At 41.6% G+C, this 26452-nt stretch overlaps 3 protein-coding genes across 3 annotated transcripts; 1 reads left to right on the forward strand and 2 right to left on the reverse strand.

Moving 5' to 3' along the window:
- Positions 1–9: 9 nt before the first annotated feature.
- bcat2 (branched chain amino-acid transaminase 2, mitochondrial) lies at positions 10–9534 on the reverse strand. Its single transcript, XM_073493931.1, has 11 exons — positions 9450–9534; positions 7868–7939; positions 7230–7430; positions 6840–6950; positions 4675–4794; positions 4336–4499; positions 1615–1757; positions 1430–1515; positions 1027–1167; positions 835–909; positions 10–133 (listed from the first exon to the last, which is right to left on the reverse strand). The coding sequence occupies exons 1-11, from the start codon at positions 9465–9467 to the stop codon at positions 92–94; spliced, it is 1173 nt and encodes a 390-aa protein (XP_073350032.1). The 5' UTR covers positions 9468–9534; the 3' UTR covers positions 10–91.
- A 225-nt stretch (positions 9535–9759) lies between these two features.
- hsd17b14 (hydroxysteroid (17-beta) dehydrogenase 14) lies at positions 9760–14161 on the reverse strand. Its single transcript, XM_073493932.1, has 9 exons — positions 14007–14161; positions 13875–13913; positions 13550–13647; positions 13195–13261; positions 13006–13097; positions 12040–12144; positions 11867–11934; positions 10913–11009; positions 9760–10358 (listed from the first exon to the last, which is right to left on the reverse strand). Exons 1-9 carry the CDS (start codon positions 14086–14088, stop codon positions 10212–10214), a joined length of 795 nt encoding a protein of 264 aa, XP_073350033.1. The 5' UTR covers positions 14089–14161; the 3' UTR covers positions 9760–10211.
- Positions 14162–17293: 3132 nt separating this feature from the next.
- kcna7 (potassium voltage-gated channel, shaker-related subfamily, member 7) lies at positions 17294–21971 on the forward strand. Its single transcript, XM_073494243.1, has 2 exons — positions 17294–17989; positions 21048–21971. Exons 1-2 carry the CDS (start codon positions 17294–17296, stop codon positions 21969–21971), a joined length of 1620 nt encoding a protein of 539 aa, XP_073350344.1.
- Positions 21972–26452: the final 4481 nt, after the last annotated feature.

The following is a 26452-nucleotide window of genomic DNA, read 5'->3' on the forward strand; positions in this document are numbered from 1 at the left end:
AGAGCAAGGGGGGGAGGGGGGAGCTGCTGGTCGTCCAAAGTGGAATAATGTGACTAACTGTTGATGCGACTGGCGTGTGCAATATGGCCGTTTAAACGACCAGAGGTGCCCAGTCACTTGGTTTGCGTCCGTACTGGGTGAGGCAAGGAAAGAAGAGCGAGAAGGAAAAAGATTAACAAGCAGAAAATGTTATAATTGTTGCTTTTTTGTGAATGCAAAAGTTAAAGCTGCATTATGTGTAGTTTAAAAAAAAAATAAAAAAATCAACTGCAGTTCACCCAAAAACTGTATTGTGGCTGTATATTCATTTTTGGGTGAACTTATCCTTTAAATTTGGACCTAGAGCAGCAACAAATGATAGTACATTGTTGCATTAGGTCTATATTGTGCATTTTGTTGCATTTGCAGGATTTTTGAACATTTCCAGTCATCTAGCGAGCAAAAATAGTGAAAAGGCCAAATATTCTAAAGTTACAAGTTCTTTAATGTGAGGATTTGCTGTATTTCTCTGTTTTGTATAAGTTGTAAACTGATTAGAAACTAGAAATTTAAATATGTTTAAAAAAATGCACTGAACGAAGAAATGCATTGTAATTTGTTAATAAACTTCAGAGCAAAGCTTAAGTCTTCAGCTCTTAAATGGTTTTTATTTCAAGTTTCTATCTGGTCCAGCGGTTGAGAAATAAAGGTTTTAGTGAACGTTGACAATTCTGCTTTTAAAGAAAACAAACAATGCCACAGGTTTAAGAATGCTTTTTTAAAAAAACAGTTTAGTGACGATTTCTGGATATAAAAGTTCCCCTTTGTTGCCTCTCTGACCTTTAGTGCACTTACCTGAATATCAGTAAGCTCTTTGTGGAACCTCTTTGCCAGGTCTGGACCATTCTGCATAGTCGGGATCTGGTGCGTCTGTGAGAGACATTTTAGTCAACGACCCACAATAATTTACAATCAGTGTGTTTACATACACACTTAATTAACCAGAAATCATTGAGAAAAACAGGTGAGAAAAAGGTGAGATCGTACCTCTCCTTTGTAGAGCAGACTGCCGACAGGACAGACGACACAGGCAGTCCCTGCTCCAAACACCTCCAGGATCCTGCCAGCATCGAGAGCCTTCAACAGCTCCGGCATGACGACTGAGCGCTCCGTCACCTTAAACTCACCCTGACAGAGACACAGGAAGCAATGAATTAATCATCTCCTGCGGTGGCTGCCAACCTTTCTGGCTCGTGACCCACTCACTGGTATATTCAACTAATCAATGAGCTGTGAGCAGTTAAACCTGAGAGAGATTTTTACTGTTTGATGAGGATGATTTTTAGAGGTGTTTGGTGTTTTAGGAGGTTTAGTGAAACAATCAAATAAGACCAGATAAAAGTAATATAATTGCATGAACTGTGTGTGGTCTCCTCTCTGGTTGTCTTACCCAGTCTCTGGCCAGGTCCAGCAGAGACTGTCTGGTGACTCCTGGGAGAATAATGCCATCCAGAGGAGGGGTCACCAACTCTTTTTCTGCAGACAGACACATCACATAACCGTTAAATATTTTCAATTCATTTTAATATTTCAGCCTTTTACAAAGAACCTATAAAGGGAAACTCTGAGCCTGACCTCCTTTCTCATTGGTCCAGTAGATGAAGAGGTTCATGGTGCCGACCTCGGTGATCTCCTCCTTCTCTCCGTACAGCCACAGGACCTGCTGACAGCCACGCTTCACCGCCTCGTTCTGCACCGCTATCGTAGGACCGTAGTTACTGGAGGGATTTAAAATAAACCACAGACAGGCAGAGATATGAGTGTTAAGAGAGCGGCTGCAAGGGCAAAGGGACAAACGGGAGAGGAACAGATGTCAGGTTCATTCAGTCATTTTAATACAGAAGTCTTAAACACCTGCCAAGAAATTCAAGAACATCCTGAGAAATATGCAGCACTACCGTGAAATGTGAAAACATGATATCCTTGTGAGCTTAAAAAAACAATGTCGTTGACAGTTAAGACTCAAGTGATAAGTCATACTTAACTGTGCAAATTTGTTCAGCTCTTTTTTGTGTGTCACAATGTATAAGCTGGACTAATCGATCTTTAGCCACTAGGGTGGCAGAGAAAAACGACCCACACTTAGTGCTTATCGTCTTTAAAATACATTTAGAGGATTCCTTATACAGGATGATAGAGAGTGACACAGGAAAGAGTCCTAAAACCCGGAAGTAAGTTTGCATTTTTGCACTACTGGTTCCCTTGTATGGAAGTCAAAGGGTATTTTGAATGGGTTTTGATACCTAAAATAAGTTCTGTGGTTAGATTTTCCATTTTTGTTCTACATCAAACAAAACGTCAGTAGCCTAACGTTAGCTTTTTACTTCTGGTGATTGCATTAAAGTTTTAAAAATCACAAAAGTAGCTTACGTCTCAAATATTGATTTAAGAGGCTGATATAGCAATTGATTTTTTTTTTGCAGATAACAGATGCACGATAATTTAAGTATCATTTGATAAAGGCTTTAAAATGGCTGGCTGATGAGGCTTACATTATGCGCATGTGACGCAAACTGTTGACAAAGTAGTTTTTACTTTTGCCCAGTGAATGTGTATCATGATAAGACGAGGTAAAATTATTATTATTAACACAAGGAGAGAGTCGATGTTCTTTGCAATAAGGTGGGGGGAAAAAAGCGCATATATCGGTAATTGGCCAAACTGAGTTGGAAAATATCGGGATATCAGAATTTTGCCCTTCATCAAATATCGTCCGATCCTTTCAGATGTATCTGTGTATCTATATATGTCGGCCGATGACCACAAGACGGTGCAGAATAGAAATGCAAAACCTGGTCTGAGGTCATTTAGAAACAGCGTCACCATTACATCATTTGCCCACCAGGGAGCGCTGTTAAGTAGATTTTTCAACTGTAAAATGTCTCATTGAGTATGTCTCTTGCGCACAATAAATAAATAAACAAAACAAAAGCTAATCTAAGGGATCCCTATACTGTAGGATTGTTATGTGTTTATGCTGACACTGAGTCAAAAAAGTGTGGGCTCAGACAAACTAGAAGCTCCTTTAATAGAACTAGTGTTTGGGGATGAAAAAAAGGAAAAGAGACTTTATATTCAGACAGTTTTGTGTGAGTCTTTCACACACACACACCCAAACACACATTAAATAAAAATGATTACACAGCAGTTACACACAGAGCGACTCCCCCGAATGATCCATCGTCAGTCCCGCAACTGCTGCTGCTGCCTAATCTGGCTTGATAGTTGAAGTGTATCCGCGCGGTTTGATGGGAGGGCCGCGGATTGTGTTGGCTTAGTGAGTTGACTGGGTTGTTCAGTGGCGTTATGTAACCGCTCTGGAGCTGAGCAGGTGTCGCTTTAGAGAAGCAGGCCTGTGATTAGAGGCTGTGTGGAGACTACAGGAGCACTGACGGTATCACACAACTGGAGTCAGTGTGTTCTGCAGTCGTCTTACCTCATTCCTTCTCTTATTTTGGCCTGTAGCACAGGGTGAAACACAGCTCAATGAGTCTTTGGCACAGCAGATACTTTGACTCGTCATAGCAGGAAAAGCACTTTAAATGACCATAATGTTGGCTCTTTTCCATGAATCCACCTGTGTTTGATGAGCAGAACCAGTCTGTCAGTGAACACCAATGGACTTTGCAAGCTCTCAGTAATCTAATAGTCGGTTTACATGACATTCTGTATTGTTAAAGTCGTGAATGACTACATTAATAATCTGTACGTTTCTTGCTATGACGAGACAAAATGTCTGTCTCTTTTTTTGACACTGATTTGACGCCGACACCGGCCGGCTCTCTGGCTGCCTTTCCAAGCTTCATCAGCAAAGTGGAAATCCAAATAGTTGCTCTTTGTCCAGATCCACTGCTGAATAAAAACAGCTGCAGTGTAAAGCGCTTTAGGAACTGAACTCAGCCGGGACAGTGTTATAAACGGCACACTACTGCTACAGAATTTTACTGATGTGTTCATGGTGCCGTAACATTACTTTTGTATGTTTTCTTATTTTTCTCAAATTTTGAACTGCTGTTCCAGTTTTGTCACCCATGATTCATTTGTAACAGGGCAACCAGCTCCTAAATATCAAACGTTGCATTTATCAGGATGGCCCGGTTCAGTCTGCGAACAGTTCAGGAGGATTGAAATTAGATCTGTAAACTACTCACATTATCAGATAACCTGGGCGAGTCAGAGGTACCATCCAAGGTCCCAGAACAGATTTCTCCTCTAATTGTCAGAAGGGGTGAATCAGGGCTAAACTGTGCCTGAAATGTACTTAAATAGATAACAGAGGAAAGATAGCAAACTCACCCTCCCATCTTATAGGCCCCAACTCCTCCTTGCCAAGCCCTGACGAATGAAGGGTCGGCCAGCAGAGAAACAGGGTTGAAGGACCCCGTGGCAAAGTAAGGTCCCACTGGGCCGACGATGACAAAGATCATAGCTTTTCCTGGTCGAGACACGCCGAGAGACGGCTTGAGGAGGGTGACGAAGAGGAGAAGACTCGGTTAGTGCAACAGTAATTAGAGTATGCAGGATTGTATCCAACTACATTTAACACCAGCTGACTTTAATCACTTAACTCAGGTGTTAAACTACAGTATGAATGGAATCTGTTTCAGCAGCGTGTGTGTTGATGCCAAAGCTCACCTCAATTCCTATGAAGGTGGGTCTGAGGTAGAGGCTGGCGTCCAGGGAGTAGGGAACCCACTCCTGATCAACCTCCACCAGCTTCCTGATGCACTCCAGCAGTTCACCTTTATCAAACAACTACAAGGGGAAAAGACGAGGACATTAGCTGTTGACTTGTCGCTCTTCAGTGCTCTGCTTTCTTCACTCTCTTTACTACTGAAGAAATACTGTTGGATATAGTTTTTATTAAAACGAAACAGATATGAAGTTACCGGTGTTTTTTTAAAATTATTTATGTTTGTGATTTTTGGGTGTCTTGTGTCTTGTCTCTGTAATATTCATGACACACCGAAGACTCTGATCTAAAACAATTGATATAATTAAATATTTAGTGACTCAAGGAAGACTTAAAGCCAACTCTAAAGAGGATTGTTTGCCTGTGTATGTTTTGAGAGAAGAAAGTTTTTTTATTGGAAGGTTTATCTCTGACATGCTAAAATGTAGCACAAGCAAAAAATAATAATAAGCCAGTAAATATTCAATAATACACACACAGCAGAAAATGGGTTAAGACCAGATGGCAGAGGTCCATCATGTGACGTACGCTCCTCATAGTTTCCATTGTGCCCTGAACGCCTGACGAAGAATTAACTCTTGCATGAGAACGGTGTTGTCTGGGTGGTAAGCCAAAACTGGGCACGTTGCCAAGCAGTTACCTAACATCGCGCAGGGTCAACAGCTTCAGAGCGGCAGTCTGCAACCTAAACTGTCTCGCCCTGAATACCTCAGCGCTCACATTCAGACCAACTGTGGCACTATGTCATGACAACGAGGGGCTGTGCTGGTCTGGACATGATGCTACAGGGTACAGAAGACAAAATATAAACCAGGAAGTCCAGTTTGAAGGCTTATTTTAGACATGAAACTGTGGATGGAGCCTGGATCCTACAACTTTGAGAAGTTCATTACAGCTGCTCCAAGTGATGTGCACCTGCATGAATATGATTGGCCAGTGCCATGCCTTTTGCCCAGTTACGTTGCACTGCAGGACAGCAGAGCCAGGCCCAAATCAGCAGGTTTCTGCCAGGGTGATTTTGTTGGCAATGCATCAATACAATCCTATTAGTCTGGCTTTTCTGAGTTTAAGAGAGCGTTCAGACCAAAAACCATCCTCCGTTGATGCAATGTGACACAATGACATATGATCCAGGACGTGCAGTTAATCTTTTATTTCTACAAGTATCCTATGAGGAATGTTGGCTTGCACGCATTCGATTAACAGATAGCGTTTCATTGCTCTGCAGCAAAAGTTGAGCTAAGTTCACCTTCTTTTTGCCACAGCCCTCTCCGCAGACTCCCTGTTTGATCATGTCCGTAGTGTCTGATTGCTGATACAATTAGGCTTTTTCCCCAAATGTAGCATTTTCTGATTAAGCTGATATTATTCAGGTTTCAGGAGCATTCTTTGGACATTCAGCCCATTCAGAACAAGCGTCTTGTTTGGCGTTTTTTAACTGCAGTTTGCCTGTTTACAATCAGCTCTGTGCGTTGCCTTACCAACAGTTTACATGGCTGTGGTTGAGATACATGCACAAAAGAAAAGCTCGCATTACCGGTTGGATGGAGAAACACACCGAAGGTTTATTAAGTTACCTGGAGAAATGGGGTGTTTCCTTCTGCGCCAAACTCCATTTAAAAACCAGACAATTAAAGTAAAACCTACTTATAGCATCGCTTACAAGCTGCATAGAAACAAAGTAATGACCGTGCAAAAACCAGAATGACATACTTTACAATTCGGTACACTAATTAACCACCAATCATCGGAGTGACTTGCCTTCTAACATGTGTTAAGATGTTTAACATTAGGCTACTTTAAAAAAAGGAATTTCTATAAAATTAGGTCCAACTTGTTGACTGGATATCTGCCGAACTGGTTATGAAACCTTTAGTTAGATTTAGTGAAGGCCTTGAGTCGCATCACAATGTTAAAAATTATGAACTTAGAGGCTGTGTTCGTAAACCTAGTATGGACGGCTGCATCTACACTGTATCATTTTCATTTGCCATGTAAACAGCTCAATAGGGATATTGTTTTTTTTTTTCATAATAGGGGCAAAAACCGGAATATTTTGTTTGTCTACACATTGCCAGTGAGGCTTTCTGGAGGCCGACAGACTCACAGGAAGGCTGCTTCTGTCGGCGCTTCGATGCATCCTCTCCATGTTCAGCATGGGTCTGAACAGACGGATGTGGTTGTCGACTCCGCGGAACGCCTTCATGCCTTCAAACAGCTGGAGGGAAGACAGAACCACACAATGCGTTATCTCTAATCAGAAAGACCCTGTAAGGTTTCCACACCTATTCAGTTGCACAATGCTTCAGAGATGCCTCCACCTTGTTAAGTACATAATTATGAAGATAGGCAGATACACTTTTAGTAGTAATGCATCTGCAAGAATTATCAGCCATTTGCAGTTTTGTGTGAAATTCTTGATTCTTATTGCTATTGTTGGAGGTGCTGCACAAAACATCAGAAATGACGCTGTGTGTCGGCAGAGCTCTCTCCTCACCTCTATGGAGTAGTGCAGGGCCGAGCTGGCAGGATGCAGCGACAGGTTCTGGAAAGGTTTGATCTGAGGAGCCTCCCAGCCTTCCTTCTCCGACCAGGTGATGGTCAACATGTGGTCGGAGAACTGCTTTCCGAACACCAAGGTGGAGGGGTCGGGCTTGGGCTTGCATGCTGTGTTGCGTTCGATGACGAGATCTGCTGCCTGAGATAGAGATGGACAAGCAAGCCGGAGCAGGAGCAGAGCAGTTGACGGATACAGTGATTGTTTTTAAATCATCGTTATTGGCGTGGCATGCTTTAAAGGGACAATTAGTTGCGTTACACAGAGCCATTCGAGCTGCTGTCACATGTGGTCAATTAGGCACAAGTAAGTGCAATTAATCTGAATTAAACAATTACAATAGGCAGACAATGAGCGAGAGACAGAGGGGGAAAGAAAACTTTAAATTCTAGACAACAAGTGGGAATTGGAGAGACAAATGTCGCTTTTTTCTTCCTGTAATGATCTATAAACACACTCCTCTCTGAGACAGACAACCAGACATGTACATGCAGGCCAGACTGCAGATCAGGCAGGATGGAGATGATGCTGCAGGCCTCACCTGGGGAGAAAGAACAGGTTCATATTTTCCTCATTACCTTAAAGGAGCTGGCGAACCGCAGTGAGCCAAAGGAAAAGGGGAGTGTCTGAAGAAGTCGTCCATGGAGTGCCTGCAAATGAAACATGACAAATACTGCATAAGATATATCCTCTTTCCAGGTGAAAACAATTCATCCAGCCTTGGGAATACACAGGGACACATGTCTGTGTGTTTGTGGGTGTGTGACTCAGCATCAATCACTTTGCCTGCAGTTCACAGTATGAAGCTAGTAACACATGCCTGGAGGAGACAGCCTGTGCCGAGTGCTGTGCTGTAAAATTAGAATGAGACACGTGTGCAGGCTGCTCTGCAATATGAGGAATGCAAGGTGAGAAACTTCTGTGCTAGGATCCTCTGAGGGTGACAAGAGGCTGCAAAATTACAGCCAGACAGTGAAACTTTGTCGAATTGTCCTGGCAGTTAAAAGCTTGTGAATCAGGCTGTGCTTCTGGTGACCCAATAACAATCTTTTAATCTGCAATGGTGGTTCTTTTGCAATCAGTTTACAATTCCCAATGCGGTGCTGAATTTGACTGGATTTTATTCAGCCTCTCGTATGTTTTGTGGCATAAAAGCAGCCACATGTCAAGCATAATTGATGCTTTAGTGAAACCTTTAAAAAGCTGCATCATTATTCTGCTGCAGGATCCCACGTGTGCACTTTCTTGAATGGATGATGCAAGTTTGGCCTTTATTGCAATCATGATTATGTATGTGTCTGTGTGTACATATAGAATATAATATTGCAACTCTGCTGCATGAAATTTGATATGTTCTGGTTCATTTGGACCCAAAGTTTGGAATTAAAGTCAAATTCAGTGAGAAAAAGCTAGTTAGTATTAAACTGAGCTGGCAGCAACCTAAATAACTTGATTAATTACAAATGCTAATCTCCATGTAAGGTCATAACGAGGTAATAACATACATGCACACTTGAGTTTGGCATATTTAGCATTTTCAGCCACCTGAAGATATGGGTGCTTCCCTCTACGCCAAACTCCATTGAAAAACCATGCAATTCAAAGACAACTTACTTACAGCGGCGCTTACACGCTACATAGAAACACACGAATGTCTTCTCAAGCATCAGTATGATATACTTCTCAATTCGGCACCCTAATAATCTACCAATCAACTAACTGGCTGGCCTTTGTACATACACAAAAACATCGGAATGCGTTGACACGTTATAACATTAGGTAACATTAATGAGAGGAAGGTGATGGAATAAGGACTATATTGGTGATTGGATGTCAGCCGAAATGGTTATCGAGCCTTAAAGACCTGCAGAAGATCTTGAGTCGTGTTTTACGAGGTGTTATTTTCAGCTGATAAGCAAGACAATTTTAGTTTACAGATTCCAGCACGGAGTTTGGTTTAATGACCTTCCCATGCTGTATTGTTTTGCCACCCTCGGTGCTGGCGGGACAGACACATCGGTGTAAAACAGCTTGTGATAAGCTCTTCTTATCTTTCTCTGTCATTACAAACCGACTTATCGCTTATTTGAGTGAATCATTTACCCAGACAGTCAATATAAACAGATAACAAACAGCACACAGACGACTCAATGAACTCACCGTTCGGAGGGCTGCCATCTCCGCTACGTAACGCTGACAAACGCGATTATCTGTTCGTGTGGAAACACACTCCGCTCAAAGTCAACTTGAGTTCCGCTTTGAAATACGAGACGCTGCTCAGCTGAGGTGAAGCCAGAAACCACCCACAAATAAAAAACCCCGGAGGATAATAGTCCTTAACCCAAAAAAAAATACTTGACTTAGCTAGTTTATAGTTTATATACCTTCTTAAAAAGTTAATTATTTTTTCTCGTTTTTTTTTCTGGGTTAATTATTTATTGTCACCATTTTTTTATAACAAGACACGAGGTATATTAGTGGAATGAACAGCCACGAAATCACTTTAATGCTCCGGTTACAGTGATCGGTCACATTTACCATTACAATCAGGAAGTCGTTGGAGGCGTGTAAATAGCGTAACATCTGATTGGCGGACAGCAGCAGACTCAGAGAGTAGGTTACTTAAGGTCAGAGAGGTTAATGCTGATTGGTCGAGCAGTGGGGAGGGGTGCAGGTCTGGTTACACAGGGTGGCAAAAAACTATGAGCTGACTTATCCCAGCCAATCAGTTTAATGACATCTACTAAATGAACACAAACTTTATTTTATGAGTTGAACATCTTCCCTGTATTTATAACCATTCAGTAGTCATCTCAGTAATGTAAACATGACGCTTGAACATATGCACCGTCTGCATTAAACAAATGAATCTGTTAAACCAGCTGTTCCACATCCACCAGGACACTGTGCAGACTGGGACAGTCAGGATGGGATCTGACTCTTGAAGCCGTAGTTGAGTTCAGCTCCTCCGCTGAACAGCAGGTCGACCCCGGTGCAGAAAGTAGCATCAGCGGCCAGATATAAGGTGGTCAGTCCGCACTCAGTCTCAGTCCCCATACGACCCAGCAGCTGTTAAGAGAAGAAAACCTCAAAGTAATTTATATATTCTTGGTCAGCTATTTCATATCCATCGTCTTCCACTCCTTCACTATAAATAATGAAAAGCAAGCTGAAACTCTTCAGGACTACAGTGTACTTTTTCCTCTTTGTTGTGTCACACTGCTCTTCTGACTGGGATGAGAAGAAAGCTGTCATTAGCATTGCAAAAAAACAGCCTGTTCCTGCTTTGATCCAGGATTGAGGGAGTTAACATTTACAACCCAATAGACAGAATGCAGTGCGAGGCAGTTTGGTAATTAACACAACAATGGTGCAGAAACTGTCTTGAGACTTGAGTATCATCCGTGCTATGTGTGTTAGGGGAACTTTCTTTTATTTGCTCACAACTTATCTGTTAATGCTGCTGAGAAAGAAGCGTTCCCAGGTTTATTGTCACATAACAGCAGGTACACAACAGCCGCACAACTAATCAACTATCTCTCACTTTTTCCTAAGACCTCTATAGGATCACCTCCACTTTGAACATCTGTGTGGGAACCCTCGGTTCCACTGTGAGAACTTGCCTGATAGTTTTCTCCAGCTTTAATGGCAGCAGCAGCATCTGGTGTCTGTCCTGCTAAATCTTCCCACAGAGGTGTCCTCACGTTACCTATAGAAAGGCTGCAACACACGGCAGAGCATTATTAGACATAAGCCAATATGGCTGCAATTAATGTTTCTGATTTAATCTACTGATCATTTTCATGATCGATTGATGAATTGCTTCTTTTCTCCAACCAAATCACTACATTTAAGAAGCTGGAACGAGTGAATATTTTGGCTTGGAAAATAACTGAAACAATCGATTATGAAAACATAAGATATATTGGTTGGCTGTTATTATCTACAGATTGTGGCCCGTCACAGATATATCATAGTGGCATATATGTTGTACGATACAAAAACTTTTTAGAGATTATAATGCTGAAAACGATGCTTTGGGTAAATTATAATTACTAAATTTTCAGTAAAGTGTTTTGTTTCAGTGAACTGATGTCATTTTCGACAATAAACTTTATTGTTAAACTGTAAAACATTCTGCCTCTGTTACATATTTGTAACACAAGTGTTTGATAACCCCATTTAGGGGATCACTGCAAAACACATTGCTAATCCTTGCAGCTCTATTGGACAAGAAAAATGTTAGATTTGTCAGAGACACTGATAATTCTGATAACAGTTAAAATCTAAACAATATGTGTTCTAATGTGTAACTTCTCAGCCTCTTAATGCAAAGATAAAGCTGGTTTTTCTCTGTTTTATATCATTTCAAAAAGACTTTTTGGACTTTAACTTTTAGACATAATGCATGTCTTTGTCTGATGAAGATTAAACCAGTTGTAGTGGCGAGTTGAGGCTGCTTGTCATTAATACTTTAAAAACACTTTTCTTTAACTTGAGGTAGAAGCTGAGTATTTATTGTCCCATCCCCACTCTTAGTAAGTGATTTACTAAACACACAAACCAGTGTGCCTCACCTGTTCACTCGAACATTGTAGCGACTCTCATCCACAGCCATCGCCTTTGTCATGGAAATGATCGCCCCCTTGTGGAGAAAAGATCACATTACAGAACTCCTCTCTCTCAGGCAGAGATATGAGGAATAAAATGAAGTGGGAAGAGACGCTCGTTTCCCGGAGGAGTAACTCACCTTGGTGGCGACGTACGGTGCAGCATCTTTCTGGCCGATGGTGGCCACCAGACTGGCGACGTTGATGATGTTTCCCTGACGCTGTCTGAGGTGCGGCAACGCATACTGAAGAGAGAGTGAGACCTCTAATAATTTCAAAGATCCTTTATACAGTCATTTTTTTCAATGAGTTTGTGAGGGAGATCACTGGAGGCAAAGAAAGGTTGTAATAAATTACTTGGATTGTCTGACTGAAATAACTTCACCTGATGTGAATTAATGTGTGAAGTAATTATATCATATGTCAATAATGCGCACATGATAATATCGTCTGAATAATCCAGCAAAGATGTTCGGCCCTGTGCATCTTTTGTTTATGAAGTCATCTGCTTGCCTTTACACTAGAAATTGAGTAGTTGATCATTTTTGTTATTTTTGTACAATTATTTTTACAATTATATTTACAGACTCTCTCTCTCCAACTCCCTACACTATTTTAAGGGTTATTTATTTGCCAAAAAAGAGAAAAAAAAAAACAGACTGTAATCAACATTAAAGATAGATCTGATAGATGGATAGATATCGCAATTGTATCATTATTGTGAATTCCTTAGGCCACGACACAACAGTACAGTGACAATCTAATATTGTGACAGGCTTAACTTAATCTGAACAATACAAATATATTTTTATCCTATTTTGGACATGTATAATAAAGGGACACTGGCTATTATTAAGTGTTACCAGGTCATACTGTGGCTTCTGGACTACATTGGTGACTGTTTCATGGTGTCTCTCTGCTGTCCTTGTCTAATAAAAGGCATAAAACTAATAATAATTGATTCAAGTATTCTGTAAGGGTTCAACTTCACAATTAGATGTTCACTGGTTTATAATCTTTATGGCCTTTCTTTGTTTCCATAGAAAGATGGAAAGTTAAGACCAAAAAGACATTTCACAGATGCACAAACAAGTGAGAAACATTACTTTAGAAGCCAAGAAGTAGCTGATGAGGTTCAAATTCAGCAGGTCCCTGAACTCCTCTGCTGTGGTGTCATCAGTGGATTTATGAGGCGGATCTGAAGAGGGTGAAAAAAACAAAAAAACAATGTATGTGCCACTAGAAGCATCCTCATTATCATATCTGGTGGAGGGAATAAGAAGTGTGAAACTCACGCCACCCTGCGTTGTTGACCAGGCAGTCGATTTGTCCATAATGCTCCACTGTGATAACAATCAGTCTCTGTGGAAAAACGAGTTACGTTATTTACATTGGAATGAAGAGCTACCCAGCGAAACCAGTTGTAAGGTAAACTGCTGAAAATGTAAAGAGAAGACAGAACTGGCTGGAGTTATTATACCAGCTCAGACTGCAAATACTGATTTCAGCTTGATGTATGGATCTCTGGGTTTAAATCATATAACAAACGGGGCACAGCGTTCACCGCAGGTCTTGTGATCATGACCTTAAGAGAAGTGTGAATGTCTGTCCAGTATAAACACACCAGTAACACTACAGCTGCACTTTTACCTTGATGTCTTCCTCTTTGGAGACGTCACATGGGACAAATTTACATGAGCCTGGTCCTGCTTTGTTTAGCTCTGCTTCTACAGCCTCACCTGCTGCACCTGTAATACATGTAAGATTATAGTTAAATATGTATGAAAGTGTGAATATATACAATTTATATTCACGCTTTAGGGTTAAAAATCTGTCAGTGTAATTCTTCTACCAACAGATGTGTTGGTAGAAGTGTGTGCACCTTTCCCAATAAATGTTAAAGCAATGCAATGACATTTTCTCGATTTATGCAGAATTCAATGTAAAAAGAAGAATAAAAAACAACATTACTAACCTCCTCTTGCACAAAACACCACTTTGGCACCATTCTCCACTAAAAAAAAAAAGATCCAAAATGTTAACTTCCTGCTCTGACACAAACACAAACCATACATGAATTAATAAATAAATAATTAGTCTACCATACCAAACACTCTGACAATCCCTCTGCCAATTCCTTTGGATCCTCCAGTGACAATCACGACTTTGTTGTGGTAGCGGTATGACATGTTGGCGACCACCGCTTGTTTTGTGCCTTCTTTGCTCGGGTTTTCCACCGCACGTCCTGAACGCTGCTCTTAGTTGATCCACTTCCCCACATTGTTACCGCTTATGAAGGCAGTTTGTTTGGGAGGCGGGTTCAAAGTTCAACACAATCATGTGGTTTACTCTGCTGCCTTCGGGTGCTTCTGGAAGCATCGGAAATCACAACGTTAACTCAAAAACTGTCAAAGTGAGGAATTTTAAAATGTAAATTCATCCATTAAATACTAAACTTTGTCAAGTAATGAACATTAACATCACCTGTTAAATTACAAGAAAACTGTTATGTTAGCCTATATAGAGTGGTGCAGTTTGTTGTCCTAAAACCTGGAAATCAGTTCCCTCGTCTCAAAATGTATGAAGTTTTTGGTTTTCGGTTAAATGCCTGAAATAAGGTTAACACAGGATAAGATATTTACAAGTTTTATTCTAAGACATAAAATACACCATTAAATGTCCCACAATTTAATCATAATGCACCTACGTGTCATAAAAATGGCGGTTGCTAACAAGTGGCTAAATGAGACTACAGAACATTAGCTTTCAGTCAATCCAGTCAAAAAATCTCCCAGGCTTTTAGTCGAGGGAATCGGGGTAATGCAATCTTCCAGGTTAGCCTACAAAAATAAATCATTGTACAATGACAGGACTGGTAAGAGTCATGCTAGCAGCTCTGTGTGGCTGTACAAAGTGGTGGTTTCAGCTAAATGCTAATGTCAGAATGCTAACACTCTCACAATGACAGTGACAAAACATGCTAAAGTTCAAAAGTTGTTTTTTCAAGTTAATTGTCATATAAATGCAAAAACATCATCACCAGTAATAAAATTCTTAGTATCAGAGCCAGCCCGACTTTACAATATAGTTGTCTATAGTGATGGCATAGTAAGTAATTAATCTTCTAATTATGACTTTTTATTTAATATGTATGACTTATTATCTCAATTTCTCCTGTACTGCCTTCCAGAGAGCATCTGCTGGGGTCATCTAATGAATTAAAACAAGACTGGGATCCTTCAGCAATGTGAGCCTGTGCTTTGAAATAAATTCTAATGACAGCAAGCTAACAAACTAACAAGCTAACAAGTTAACGCTCACAATGACATTGCAGACACGCAGATGTTTATCAGGCATAATTTTGACCATGTTCACCATTTTAGTTTAGCATATTAGCATGTTAACACTTGCTGGTTAGTAATGAACACAAAGTACAACTGGGAGTGAAGGAAATGTGACTAGTTTTGCACATATGTTGGTAATTCCTAAGGCAATTTTGATGCACAACTAAAAAAAATGTTAAAATCCTCCAGCAGAAAACATAAATAAATGTCTTTCCACACATGTGTTTTCAAAGTAAAACCCAATTAACCAGCCACAGCTCATCAGTCAGGATTTTATTTCACTTCAATCTGTAAAATCAAACAATAGCTTCCAGAAAATGAGTTGAGTGTGTACAATTTCTTGTTTATTTCTTGTTTGTACCAAACAGCTGCATTTATGATTCTGAAAATTCAGAACCTGGAATTTACTCAGAGTATTTGAAGGCATCATTTGGCATCAAGCGCCACTGTCATGAAATCCTGCCATGGGAGTTGTTCCTGCAAGAAGAAAAAGTGGCAGAGACACTTCACTGTAGGCTTGTTGACGCGCAGATTTATGTCTCATGTAAAATTAGGTCAGGTTTAATTAACCATGTTTTATGTGCTCTGTTTTGAACGTGTAAACAATTTTGCACAAGCCACAGTCAAATAGGCAAATGTGCTTCAAAACAGATGATTACAGCAAAGCTGTGAAAGTATTTAGAGGCGAAACCAAAGGAAAACACTAACCACATGTTTGTGGTCTCATCACAGAGCGTAAATCATCATAATGAACACCACAACTTTTCCTTTTTGAAAATTCTCCCTTTTTTTTTAACATAATAGTTTTGCCCTCTGCGATGTGAAAGTTCATGGGCACCAGCATGCAAACATGTACAGTATGTTTAAGAAAGAGTGAGGGGTTAAGAAGTTGACCTTTCTGGGCAGCGGAGGTTGTTGGGGGCAGAGGAAGGGGTAGAAGAGGCTGCAGCGGTGCTCTTGGAGAAGGATAGGGTCGAAGATTGAATTTCTGCCCGACAGCATTCCCTGGAGGTGCGCTGAGCGTGAGAGAGAGCACAAGTGAAGACAGTGAGTGACCTAGCTTAACCACCTTAACTTCACCCGCGCTGCAGATTAACACCGCTGCAGCCCCTGAAGGAGCCACGCTGCTCCTGCTGTCGCCTCCCTTCCCAAACACGACACATGAAGGTGGGATGATATGGAGGAGCGGGAGGAGGAGGGGTTGTTTTAATATCATGATGAGGGAATTGATACACAAACTGTCTCAGAAGGAGGGAAGGGTCAGCCCTAAAGGCACCCTGAGGGTGAGGTACAGTAGGAGAGTCATGGTCACACTGTGGAGGTGTGATTAATTTAAATCAGAAGGTCTGGCAGGCAGACGGTCGACAGGGGAAGACCAGTCTGCGGTTGGTTTCTACTGGGTGCACTGGACATGGTGATAAACTGGTGATGAGCATGAATTTGACTGCATGTGAGCAGCTTTTTGCATGGAGGATTTACACATTGTGATTTACAGTAAAATGATGCAGAATATGGTGCAGAAAGGGTAAAAAATTACATCAGGAGTTTAATGTAAAATCTACTATTTTTGACATTTGTTTGATCTGCTTTCTTTGTAATGGAATGGTCAGCATTTTCAGCATGTTTTACCCACTCTCACCACCACACAATTCACGCTAATTTATATATTATGTATTGTAATGTAATATCAATAACACCACAAACCATTTTTCTTGATGTCCAGAGAGTTGCTCGGCTGGATTTACAAGGAAACTGAGGTGAGATTTTGATTTTATTTGAATATTTTATTGATCAGTTCCAAATGTGTATTTTTGGTGATGCTGTGCTACTTATTGGTGGAATTTTAATACAAAGTTAATATTAGCATTTGACTAAAAAAATTGTTTACGCACAAATATTGTGACTATAAAGTAGTACAAAGTCTACCCTGCATTGTCTTAACTTTCTTTTGGCTTTTATCTACACATGTTTCCCTGTTCTGCATTGCCAAGTGAACCTTGATGTGTTTCCTGCAGAGCGAAGAGACAAAAACAGTAACTGAGATTGAGAGATGGATAATCAAGACAAAGGAGGAGGTAAAGGAGGTGAAGAAGGAGGAGGGCAACCAAAAGAAAAACAGAAAGTTGAGGAGGCTGGTGATGAAGATAAGCGGACCAAAGACAAGCACAACAAGCTGGAGAAGGAGAAGGAGCCAAGTGGAGAGTCCAAGAAGGAGAACCGTCGCGGTCCGTTGAGGAGCGGTTGGGCTCTGACTGAACGCCTGGCCATCAATGTGTCAGGGATGCGTTATGAGACCCAGCTCCGAACCCTCGCCCAGTTCCCCGACTCCCTTCTGGGTGACCCCCGGCGTCGTCTTCGCTACTTCGACCCCATGCGGAACGAACTCTTCCTAGACAGGAGCCGCGTCTGCTTCGACGCCATCTTGTACTTCTACCAGTCGGGCGGGAGGCTGCGGAGGCCTGCAAACGTCCCTCTGGACATGTTCCTGGAGGAGCTGCACTTCTACCAGCTCGGAGAGGAGATCATTGACCGCTACAAAGAGGATGAAGGCTTCCCCAAGGAGGAGGAAAGGCCCTTACCCAGCAATGAGTTGCAGCGTCGCCTTTGGATGCTATTTGAGTGTCCGGAGTCCTCTGGAGGAGCTCGGATCATCGCCATCATCAGCGTCATGGTCATTGTTATCTCCATTCTTATCTTCTGCTTGGAGACTCTACCTGAGTTCAGGAATGAGAAGGAGCAGAGGGAGGTGAGGATGTTTTGCATGGTGCTGACACTGACAAGAGCCATTTGTGAGTGATTGGGAGGAATGGGCTAGGCGCTGACGGAGTGCAAATAGGACAGAGGTTAACACTGAGAGAAAGTGATGAGGTGAACATAGAGGGACAACAGGTGTTGACAGGTGTCAGCTTGCCAAACATAAACCAGCAGCACAAGTTGAAAACGTCTATATCTCTTCTCTCAACACAGGAAAAAACAGGTCGTAAAACAATACACCCATCAAAGTTAAGAATCAAGCTTGGGGGGAAAGGAAAGCAAAGGCAGCAGATAGAAAAGAGTAGGCAAGGGTGACTTTTTCCTGAGATTATTTTGGACTTGTCATTAAATCTGATCCACTCAGATTTAGGGAAAGGAATGAAGGAGATGCAGAGGGCACTTAAACTGCTGGTGGTAAAGAAAAGAGGGCAGACAGACCAGGCCGGATGGAGGTTTGCTGTTAGAGGAGGGATAGGATGTGGAGTTGATATGCCTTGACGGCCACTCAGGGACGACTGCCAGAGCCAACAAGTGCATTCAGGTGGAGTGGATATTTCAAAAGTACTGAGAAGAGAGAGAGTGGAAGGAGTTAGAGGTAAAGAGACAAGTGTGAAGGAAAGGAGAGGAGATGAGCTTGTCTCACGTTACCCCCTGGAGATCTAAAGGGCTATATATAGAGGAAGGACAACCCTTAGAGCACATCAACACATAAACAAATGTCTGTATTAATAAACGCTGTGAGTCATTGGCTACACACTGAAAACGGCATGGAAAAGAACCAAGCTCAAGATCAACTTTTCTGATGACCGGCACAAAATGAAATTAGCCTCGCGCACACTCCAGTAGCCTGGAGACTAGACGGATTGTGGAGGTTCAGGCAGGCAGCAGAAGCGACACATGGCAGCGCTCACTGGATTTATGTTCCCCGTCAGCACCGACACCGCTCTCTCTCACTCCCAAACATAGATATATACACTCATGTGATCATGTGATCAGAGCATTTGACACTTTTGAACACTACAATAACAATCCCAAACAGACATGCACAGCTGTCCCCACGCAATCAGTCACTCTGCTCCAGACTGTGGTGAAAATCTAACCTACAAAATTTGTTTTGCTAGAATCTGTCGCATGCATGTTGGTGGTTCAGCATATTACAAGTTACACGTCCCTGAAATGGCTAAAGGATCGTGTAAGATCACCTACCTAGAATGGTGTCTAGCCATGCAAGTATTTGATTTCCATGGTCTTATATTTCATATTTGGCATGCTACCAAACCAACTCAATAAATGTGAAAGATACATGCCCAAAGTATCAAAACTAGGGACCATCTTGTGACGATCACATCAGCCGAAACACCTGTCAACATGTTCGAATTCCACGAGTACTCCGTAGTCATTACTACATTTTTACATGGGCACTCAGTACTCATCGGTAGGGTGACAAAAATCTGTCCACAGACAGAAGTAGAGACTATCTTCCGAAGGGATCACATTAGCCGTAATGCCCGTCAACATCTTCATGTTCTGTCCGTGACTACTCAGTCGTCACTACTACATTATTACATTACACTCGCTGAGTACTGATGGGTCAGTAAACACCCATCTTCCAACTCTGCCTTCATTTTGATCTCGGTTACATACATGTAAAGTTTTGTGACTGTATCTTGCACGGTTGTGACACAGACAGACATTCAGACAGTCATAAACACTTGGCAGAGTACTCACACAGACTCACATGGTGAAAACATTCATGCTGAGGCACTTTGGTGCTTTGGTGCGTTAAAAGCAAACTTCAAAGTGTTAACATGCTGATGTTTAGCAAGTATAAAGTTTACCACATTCATCGACCTAGTTTAGCGTGTTAACATGCTGACATTTGCCAATCAGCAGTGAACACAAAGTAAAGCTGAGGCTGATCGGGCTGTCTTTAGTAAACATTTCACACACACAAAAAAGAAAATGTCCTCATCGTCGCAAAATGGAAAACCATCGGGAATCATCCTCTGGGAAATATAAATTTCTCTACAAAATTCCATGACAGTCCATTTAACAGTTGTTGAATTATTTCAGTCTCTATCAAAGTGGTGAACCAATCAACAGACAGCCATTGACAGCCATCAATAGCAGTACTGCTAAAGCATGGCTAAAACTAGACAGTGTCTTCTCAGTGATAATGTCCAGGTTACTCTGAACGTAGAACATATTAATTAGAGCTTCTGTAATTTATTTAAGCTAAAGCACTCAAAACCTCTACAAAGAAAAAACAAATGATCTTAATGGCTGGAGCGCAATTATCATAAATGTTTTTTGTGAACTGACCATTTAAAATGCAAGGTCAAACAATTTGGATGGTATAGGAGACACGGACATGAGGACATAAAGCTGATGGTCAGGGAAACATATAAAAACATATAAATAGCCTACTTAGGGTTGGGGACAATATGTGCTGCATGGCCACCAGAAGCTTAAGAGTAACTCTATCTAACTTGTTAAAAGACACTAATGCCTAGTCATGTCAGACCCGCACCTACTTCCCAGAAAAAAAGAAGCGGCCGGGTTAAATGAGGTGTCAAATGCCTTGGCAGTGGCAGTGTCTGAGGTGTAACGCAACCCAGAGTCACATGAACGTAATGCTTTTTTGTGTGTGTTTAAATATAGAGAAACTGATTTATATAAAAGTCTGTGAGGAAAAATAAAGCCGGCAGAGTGAAAATGGAGAGGAGAGAAAAGTTAGCACAGTATCACAGATCTCACAGGCTCGATCAGATGTCATAACTCAGATGTGCTGAGGACAAACTTTCAGAATAATCGCTTCTCTCTCAGTTTACTCTGCCCTTGGTTTCTGTTTGTTTACTCTCCTGTAAACATCGTCTCCATGGAGCTATTTATCGAGCCCTACCTTTCCCCTTTAATCTCTTATTTCTCTTTCCAACTCATGCCGAGGATAAAATATAAGTGGCATCTGTCCAAATAGTAGCTCATATACTTCATTTTTTTCATCTTTGGATGCAACTGTAACCACCTTTCCTTCACACTTTGTTTTGCAGCAATTCACCATCGTACCTCACCCCACCATAGCGAACGAAACCATCATGATCCCCCCTGGCTTCACCCCCTTCCAGGACCCCTTCTTCATCACAGAGACGATCTGCATCTGCTGGTTCTCCTTTGAACTCATAGTGCGCTTCGCCTGCGCCCCGAGCAAGATGCACTTCTTCAAAGACGTCATGAACACCATCGACTTCTTCGCCATCATTCCCTATTTTGTCACACTGGGCACGGAGCTGGCCAAGGACAAAGGCGCGCAGCCATCTGTGTCCCTTGCCCTCATCAGGGTAATCAGGCTGGTGAGGGTCTTCAGGATCTTCAAACTCTCTCGGCACTCTAAGGGCCTCCAGATCCTGGGCCAGACGCTGAAGGCCAGCCTTAGAGAGCTTGCCCTGCTCATCTTCTTCCTCTTCATCGGAGTCATACTCTTTTCTAGTGCGGCCTACTTCGCCGAGGTGGACAGTCCTGACACAGCGTTCACCAGCATCCCTGAGGCATTCTGGTGGGCTGTGGTATCTATGACAACAGTCGGCTATGGGGACATGTACCCCGAGACGGTTGGGGGAAAGCTGGTGGGCTCCATGTGCGCCATTGCCGGCGTGCTCACCATCTCTTTGCCAGTGCCCGTCATTGTGTCCAATTTCAGCTACTTCTACCACCGCGAGATGGAGTGTGAGGACACTACCCAGTACCACCACGTCTCCACATCGCTCTGGGAAAATGACGAGGAGGAGGACGAGGAAGGAGCGGATGAGTTGCCTGATCACATGGGAGAGTATGCACCCCTGTACGGGCAGAACAGTACGGGTATCTGCCCTCCGCTCAATGGGACTCTCCTGGCAGGGCTTTGTCCCGGACAGGTCGCTGGTGATCAGAGAGGGATGAACTTCTACCTCAAAGAACCACTGGTCACTCAGGTTTGAGAGAGAGCACGATGGACTGTTGAGTGTTTTCAGATTAACACTCAAACACTGTCTGCCTCACATCAAGATAAGGAGAGCAGATGGAAAGATACTGTTTAACTAGATGGCGTGGTGGTGATACGGGACAATATGTACACAAAGACTTGCACTGACATAAGCTTTAATTTGTGCCTCTCATGTGAACATTTTTTTAGATTGGCGGCTTGTACATGATTATATTTGAGTCACAGATAAAAAGAAACCATGTGCATCCATTCATCCATTGTCTAATGCTTATCCAGGGTCGGGTTGCGGAGTCAGTAGGCTACAGTAGGTACGGTATCCCAGACATCCGTCTCTCCAGCAATGCTTTCCAGCTCCTCCTGGGGGGTCCCGAGGTGTTCCCGGGCCAGATGAGATATATAATCCCTCCAGCAGCTTCTGGGTCTGCCACAGAGTCTCCAAGAGGCATCCTAATCAGATGCCCTGATCTCAGCTGGCTCCTTTTGAAGCAACGGAGCAGCCGCTCTACTCCGAGCTCCCCGGAGATATCAGAGCTCCTCACCCTATCTCTAAGGCTGAACCTAGCCACCTTATGGAGGAAACTCATTTTGGGGAACAGTGTTTGCATTAGCAAATGTAGCAGTGTCCTTTTCCTGAGCTTGCAGGGTGACAGTGTTCATTAGCAGGGTTACAGCACTACTTTTGGTGGCCCCCTCAAAGAATTGCTTTTTAGACAGTTTTTTCCCCCCAAAGTTGATTGGCTCGAATATAAAATTATTCCATCCAGCTACTGCACAATAAAGTTGTCTTGAACTACTTTATCAAGTTGCAACTGTTTTTTAAACCAAATGTCACTGTTGCTGTAACATGCCATTGAACACGACTCATGTGCTGCATGCTGCTAAAGCTAAATGTACGGTGAATGTTGCAGGTGTTCCTTCACTGTACTTGTCAGAGTCATGGCAAAAATGCGGTGCTGTAATCTCGTGCTGATGTGGATACAAAGAGATTACTCGTCGGCATCTGCAGACAGAATTCATGTAGTCGCCGCAAAGCTAGTTTGTATGTTACATAGTGAAATAGAGGTGTGAATGTATGGAGAAAGCTGATATCATGTCAGAGACGGTAAAGCTCAGGGTCAGCTGACATTTCACAGAGCCTTGTACTCTGATGGGCTGAGGCATCACCAGTCACTACTGTAAACTAAAGTTGCCGACAGTGGAGGTAGCGTTTACAAACCTCAACCTCACGTCGATGAGACCTTTGCCTCGATCAACTTCCTGTCTTACAGTTGTGGTATTAAAGTGATCGAACCCCGAATCTGCAGATGTACAGTGCAGCCTTGATAACACTTCTTACACCTCTACGCCCCCTAATGAGATACGTTTTTCTGATTTCACTAAAAATTCTTGTTCATGTGGTGTTAAATGGGGGTGGGGGTTACTTCTACCATACAGCAAGTGACCTTGTTGCTGCTCTGATTCTTTGAAAGCTCCCCGTGGATTCAGAGTCTTTTTTGACAAATTTATCTGGGAAACTATTTGTTATAAATTGTCAATTCCTTGATGTATGTGTCTCTGACTGAAATGTTGTTTATGGTGTATTCCAGTTGTGGCAAAAAATGTCTTTGCTTCATTCTGTCACTATGAGAAATTCCAGTTTACCTTAAAAAAGTTTCTCAATAGAAAAATTAAAGGTGCTATTTGTAAGAAAAGTAGATTTTTGAGTCACATTCCCAACTCGTCAAATTCCCCTCGAGTTGGGAATAAGTCTCAAAAATCAACTTTTCTTACAAAGTTGACCTTTAAAATATAATAACATACTGTAATCAAAATCAGTTCAGTAGCATGACATGGAAGATCATACATCAGATTCAACCATTTTTGTCAAAATTATGAAAACCTGGAAGAAACTGAGAATGTGGATAAGCAGCACGAGTTTTTAAAAAATACTTTTTTAGTAAATTCTTGTCACTATTGGAATTAATTTAAAAAAACGTGTTAAAATGTAGTATTGGAATATAATCTACTTTTATAAGTTGTGTGAATGTAGTATGAGCTGTGTATATTCCAAAGACAAATGAAGCTATGTATAGGTATATTTATTTATGTCTCACTTAATTTAATAAAGATCATACTTAATCACTCATGTCATGGATTTCTGAATACCTTAGAATGTGATGATGTGATCTAAACATTTTAATATCATGAGGCGTGTGGTGCACACTGCATACTCTGGTCAGGTATTATGGTCAGAAAAGCCCTGAAAACATCACAGAGAAGAGATTTTTATTGCCCTCTGCTTCATGTGATGAGTGATCCTGCCTCTAGATGTCACACTATGTTTAAAACAGAAACCAAGACATCTGTCTCACTCCTGCTCCCAGTGGATTTGATTTACAGTGCTTCAGAGTAACCGAACGCTACAGATTTCTTCTTGAAACGATCATGTTCATTTGTGCCATATGATCCATATGAATTACGTTATGTTATTTGCATTCCTCTTATCCAAAAAAAGACGTGGTTTAGTTTCTGGGGCAGGAAGGAAATCATGATATGAATTATGTCTGACTGGGTTAAAGTTACCACAAGTCCTTTTAATGAAATGAGTTATTTTAGACTTATTATACAAAGCTGGTAGCAGTTAAACTTGCCATACGGTTGCATCAGGCCGATACCACATATGTTAAAATAATACTATTCAAATTTCAGAACTCCTTGAATAATTTCCCAGGTGATATAATGTGATCTACGGTGATTTCAGCAGTCAGTCAATTAATATTTCACTTCCGTTTAAAGCTTTTAACTTAATCACAATCAACAGTCATGTGGTCATATCTTCAGATATAGTCATTTAAGATGTATTTCAATTGACGCAACTAAAATGTATACCACTAAACACATATTGTTTTTAAAGTTTATCAAAAGAAAAAAATCATTAGTTACTGTTGCTGTCATTTGGATTAGAAATTAAACCATTAAATTAAAGTAAATTGAGTCTCTCCCTGCTGATTTTGTCTTTACCGGCAACTTATTTAGGTTGTGATCCAGAAAAATGAATCCTCGTTGAGTTAGTTACTCTTCAGGTATCTTAATGTCTGACAACAACAAATAAGTTTTAGAGTCAAACATTTATTGTTTGGCAACGACAATATGTACCAAAGCCTCAAGACTATGTTTGAGTTTGAGCTGAAGTAAAGAGAATCGGCCGAGTTTTGGAGCAGATGATGCTCCTCGTGCACGCACACGCACACGCACACACACACACACACACACACACACACACTCTCTCTCTCTCTCTCTCCTCTCGATGACGATGGTTGTAATGATTAAATTCCTGACCCCCCCGTCGCCTCAGATGGTGTGATATCCTCATGTCATGTGTCGGAGGGGCAGCTCTCTCTCATGCTACAGGACAGATTAGTGTTTCATTCCACTGACACCAACAGCCACAACGTCGACTCAATCATTTGAATTTCACACAGTTTCAAACAAAGCCCAACACAATGTGAGATTTCCAGATTTCCAGATTTCCACGAAGCACCGATCTGCAGATTTTCACCTTTTACCTAACTCGACTCGCCCCTCTGACGTGCAGGGACCCAAAGCTAACGTCAGTCCTACTTGCAATTACCCACAGTGCCCTTATGCTGTCTGGGAAGAATGAAAAGGATTGACGTCTTTCTGGCCATCTGCCGCCCTCCGATTCGTCTCCCATCCCTCACTCTCTCCTGCCCATCTCTAACTCTTCTTTGAGAGGATTAAGTGTGTTGGTATCTCTGTGTGTCTTTGTCTCATCAATGTGTAAGCGCTGCCTCGTGTGTAATGTGTAGCATTTCATCTGTGTGTCTGTTGCAACTTTTCCATCCAGTAATATCTTTGTCTGCAGGATTTCTCCCGAGTCTTTAGTCACCGACAAAACACTGACGCATGTCCCCTTTCGACTGCAAATCCCTCCACAGATTGTCCAAGTTACTTCAGAGAACACACAAAGTAATTGCAGGTATTTTAAATAAATCTCTAAGATTTTATTACATACAATATACACACGACCTGGACCTGTGAATCTGAGTCAAGACTTAAGGACGTAGGGAGGCAGTTGATGAAATTATATTTAAAACGAAAGGCAATTCAGTTGGGAAGAAGAGACCGATGACGTTATTTTACAGCAATCAAGAACTCAAAATGATGAGAGTAAAAGTGAAATAACTAGTAAATTTAAACGTACAACAAAATCAAAACATTTTTACCTATTGCTCATCATTTCAGACACCAGACCACAACATGAAAATACAAACCATTGATAATATAGACAATATTAACATCAAGAGTTACCGCTGTGGGGGGAAAATAAGGTGATGTGCAAGAAAAGCACAGAGGATGGAAATGTGAAGAGACGCAAGATGAAGGTGGAGAATTATAAAAAATGATGTGTGCTGGTTGTATTTTTAACATGAACTTGTTGGTATTCTTGAGTTCATTTTAAAGGAATAGTTCAAC

Source organism: Pagrus major, chromosome 23, assembly GCF_040436345.1.
Source record: "Pagrus major chromosome 23, Pma_NU_1.0".
Taxonomy (NCBI): domain Eukaryota; kingdom Metazoa; phylum Chordata; class Actinopteri; order Spariformes; family Sparidae; genus Pagrus; species Pagrus major.

Bases quoted from the DNA above. Each gene is read 5' to 3' on its own strand.
- bcat2 (XM_073493931.1), bottom strand. The intron at 1,758-4,335 runs GTGAGTTTGCTA...AAATCCCTCCAG, and splicing joins GGGGCCTATAAGATGGGAGG to TAACTACGGTCCTACGATAG. The intron at 1,168-1,429 runs GTAAGACAACCA...TGTCTCTGTCAG, and splicing joins TGGACCTGGCCAGAGACTGG to GGTGAGTTTAAGGTGACGGA.
- hsd17b14 (XM_073493932.1), bottom strand. From the start codon at position 14,088: ATGTCATACCGCTACCACAACAAAGTCGTGATTGTCACTGGAGGATCC. The intron at 13,098-13,194 runs GTGAGTTTCACA...CACCCTCTTCAG, and splicing joins GGTCAACAACGCAGGGTGGC to ATCCGCCTCATAAATCCACT. The intron at 10,359-10,912 runs GCAAGTTCTCAC...TTCTCTTAACAG, and splicing joins AAGCTGGAGAAAACTATCAG to CTGCTGGGTCGTATGGGGAC.
- kcna7 (XM_073494243.1), top strand. From the start codon at position 17,294: ATGGATAATCAAGACAAAGGAGGAGGTAAAGGAGGTGAAGAAGGAGGA. The intron at 17,990-21,047 runs GTGAGGATGTTT...TTTGTTTTGCAG, and splicing joins ATGAGAAGGAGCAGAGGGAG to CAATTCACCATCGTACCTCA.